Source organism: Plectropomus leopardus, unplaced genomic scaffold (assembly GCF_008729295.1).
Source record: "Plectropomus leopardus isolate mb unplaced genomic scaffold, YSFRI_Pleo_2.0 unplaced_scaffold18168, whole genome shotgun sequence".
NCBI lineage: Eukaryota > Metazoa > Chordata > Actinopteri > Perciformes > Serranidae > Plectropomus > Plectropomus leopardus.
In genome coordinates this window covers 4,454-8,108 of record NW_024619573.1, presented here as the reverse complement: position 1 = coordinate 8,108, position 3,655 = coordinate 4,454, and the positions used below count along the sequence as shown (strand labels likewise).

Sequence of the window (3,655 nt, the reverse complement as noted above, 5' to 3'; positions counted from 1 at the left end):
GGGGGGGCGCGGGGTAAAGTGTCGGCTCTGATGGAAGACCATTAATGCCGAAAAAAATGGAAATGCTCATGTTGAGTAAAACGAATAGAAACACCAGCATTCACTGAAAAATTTATCTATTTAAAACGGGCAAAAATGAATGGATACGGAAATAAACAATTATGAATTACTAGGACAGAAACAATAAAATTAATAAAATGGGTCTAAATCATCAGTTACTAGATCAAAATTATGGATTACTAGGTTAAAATTATGAGTTACCTTATAAAAAAATATTAATAAATGGGTCAAAATTATGAGTTTCATTAGACTTATGAGTTACATCATGAAACTTATGAGTTACATATTAAACGTTATGAGTTACTGGATCAAAACTAAGAGCTACTAACTTAAAAAAATATGACTTACTTTCTAAGTTAACTGGGTCAAATTATGAATAACTTGGCTACAATTTTTAGTAACTATGGGTTATTTAGTCAAACTTTTGTCACTTAAGTCATATTTAAGAGATACTAAGTCAAAATTGTAATATAGTGAAAGAGTTATGAGAGTTTACGAGACATAAATTATTAGTCAGCGAGTCAAAACTTCACACCATTAAGATAAAGTTATAAGACACAATATCAACATTTTGAAATATTAAGCCAAACTTTTGAGTTACAGTCATGTTGTTTTACTGAGACACTAAATCACTCAACATAACTTGTTTGTTGTTTTGTTTTTTTTTTTTTGTCATTTTAACTTTTTATCCATTTCTTTTCTTGGCATGAATGGGCCTCCGTACATGTCTGAATAACTCAGACTGGTTCGATTACGTCGTCAGATTTTCTCTGTTTTTATAATCGTGTTACAGAGTTGCTGAAATAACATTGTTATTGTTTGATATACACGTTTGCACGCACATTGATCGCTTCACGAACATGATTTCGAGTTTAAATCAGGAGATTGAAATGTGATAATCTGACGTCCGCGTTTTTTTGCAGGAAGATCTGCGACCCCGGTCTGACCTCGTTTGAGCCGGAGGGTTTGGGTAACCTGGTGGAGGGAATGGACTTCCACAGATTTTACTTTGACAATCGTAAGAAAATCAAAAAAACTTTTGATGATATTTATTCTTACGAACTGGCCGAGCTGCCGGTGAATTTAAACGTTTTTTTGTTTTTTTTCCCATCAGTCCTCTCCAAGAACAGCAAACCCATCCACACCACCATCCTCAACCCTCACGTGCACATGATCGGGGACGACGCCGCCTGCATCGCCTACATCCGCCTGACGCAGTTTGTGGACGGGCAGGGCCACCCCCGCTCCAGCCAATCAGAGGAGACCAGAGTATGGCACCGCAGGGACAGCCGGTGGCAAAACGTCCACTTCCACTGCTCAGGAGCTCCCGCCGCCCCGCTGCAGGGATGAGGTACGAAAACCAGCCGAGCTCCGCAGGAAGACGGAAAAACGAGCGCTACGGGATTTTCTGGGATTTAGGACGTAACTTTGGTTTTGGGACGTTGCTAGGATTTTACGATATTTATAGGATTTCAGGATGTTTCTATGACTTTTGGACATTTCTAAGATTTTAGGACATTTCTCAGATTTTAGGACGTTTCTAGGATTTCAGAAACTTTTTAGGATTTTAGGACATTTCTCAGATTTTAGGACGTTTCTAGGATTTCAGAAACTTTTTAGGATTTTAGGACATTTCTCAGATTTTAGGTCATTTCTAGGATTTTAGGATATTTCTAAGATTTTAGGACATTTCTAGGATTTCAGAAACTTTTTAGGATTTTAGGACATTTCTAGGATTGAAGGACATTTTTTAGGATTTTAAAGCTTTTCTCAGATTTTAAGACTTCTCTACATGTTCAGGACATTTCTAGTATATTAGGATATTTCTAGGATTTTAGAACATTTCTAGGATTTAAGGATGTTTATCAGATTTTAGGACATTTCTATGAGTTTAGGTCATTAGGGGCTTAGCCATGGCCGCTGTATGGGGGATCCGCCTTATACATTTTCCAAAGATTTTAGGACATTTTAAGGATTTTAAGGCATTTCTCAAACTTTGGGGAGGTTTTCAAGATTTTAGGTCATTTCTAGGATTTTAGGATGTTTCTAGGATTTCATTTCTTGGATTATGAGACAAAGCTTAGGAAGTTTTCGAGATTTTAGAAAGTTTTTGTGATTTTTAAGACATTTTTACAATTTTAGGACACATCCAGGATTTCATGCAATTTCTAGGATTTTAGAATATTTCTTAAATTTTAGGACATTTATAAGATTTTATGACACTTTGAGGATTTTAGAACTATACTTAGATTTTGAGGCATTTCTAGGGTTTGGGGACATTTTCAGGATTTTAGGACATTAGTGTCTTATCTGTCGGGGGTGTGGGGGATCCTCCACTGGCTCTTTTTTTGATCAACAATCTCCATTTTGATGCTGTTTTATGCTCTCTGACACCTTATGGAGACTAAAAGTAAAAAACTATTCTCAGAGAGAATCACTTTATTTTTATTGTGAGTTAGAAAATGTTTGGGGGGCCACGCAGGACCCTATCAGGGGCCAGATTTGGCCCACAGATTGTAATCTGAGTATCTGATAAATAGCACTTACAGGTAAGAGGAAGAATATTTAGATTTGGGGATGAACTTTGATGAACTTTTCCTTTAAGTGCGTCTCTTTTCTCTGCAGGTGCATGATGAGGAGTCCGAGAGGAGCCGAGGAGGAGTCGGCGGATAATAAAGAGAGAGCCCATCAGCTCTGAGAGAGACGTGCAGGTGGATGGAGGGTGTCTTTGAGGAGTCTGAAGATTTCGGGGTCGCCGTCCTGCACTCTGCACACCCACCTCGCTCCTCTCTCTCTCCGCCTCTACAGACAGTAACACGACGCTCCCATCATCACAGCAGAGGGCGAATCAGCCAAAAAATACATACATAAATAAAAAACTTTAGCCTGCGCCTTGTCGACGCTGCAGCCGCCCTCCTGAAATTTAACCCTTTTACTTCTTCTAAATTATTGTTACTTCTAGTATTATCCTGGCTGCAGTCTGTTGTTGTGCTCTTTCAACTGTACAGTATATTTATTAGTCATTTTAAACCTCCTCCTTCTTCTTTTTTAACGACGAGCATGACTCCTACCGTGTTCGTATTACCAGTGGCTGTTTTTTCTGCACGACTAAGGCTGCCTGTGTGAAATGAACAAACTGCACCACGAGTCTCACACAGAGAGACACCGGTGGGTGTATTTAATCACCTGTTTTGTTATTCAATGGAGCTCTTTTGTTTATGTTTCCCTCCTCCGTCCCCTCCTCTTCCTCTGGAGTGTAGTTGACCCCTGAGCCGACGCCCGTGTGTGTTGATCGGGCCCCTCTGAGCCGCAGCAGCATGCTAACATATTACCGTCGTTCTTACTTCTCTATGTACTGAACATTTGCAAGCTAAACTACTGAAATTATGACAATGGTTGAAGCGATAGTATCACGCCGTTTATGTACATTTTCCAGTCTCATCGTGGTGAACAATTATGCTGTAGATGGTATTTAATTGCATGATATTCCGAGTTAATAACATTGGTGAGTTGGGTGTTATCGTGCATTTTGTTGATTTTTCTCTTTCTGGACTGAACTGCTGGAGCTATAATCTATTGCCTCTATTTTCTGGGC

General features: G+C 39.0%; 1 protein-coding gene across 1 annotated transcript; it reads left to right on the top strand.

The window, feature by feature from the left end:
• Positions 1-983: 983 nt before the first annotated feature.
• On the top strand, positions 984-2,912 carry LOC121965005 (calcium/calmodulin-dependent protein kinase type II subunit beta-like; the record flags this gene model as incomplete). Its single annotated transcript, XM_042515171.1, has 3 exons — positions 984-1,078; positions 1,175-1,411; positions 2,686-2,912. Coding segments are annotated over 2 exons (331 nt in total), but the record flags the coding sequence as incomplete, so codon positions are not given.
• Positions 2,913-3,655: the final 743 nt, after the last annotated feature.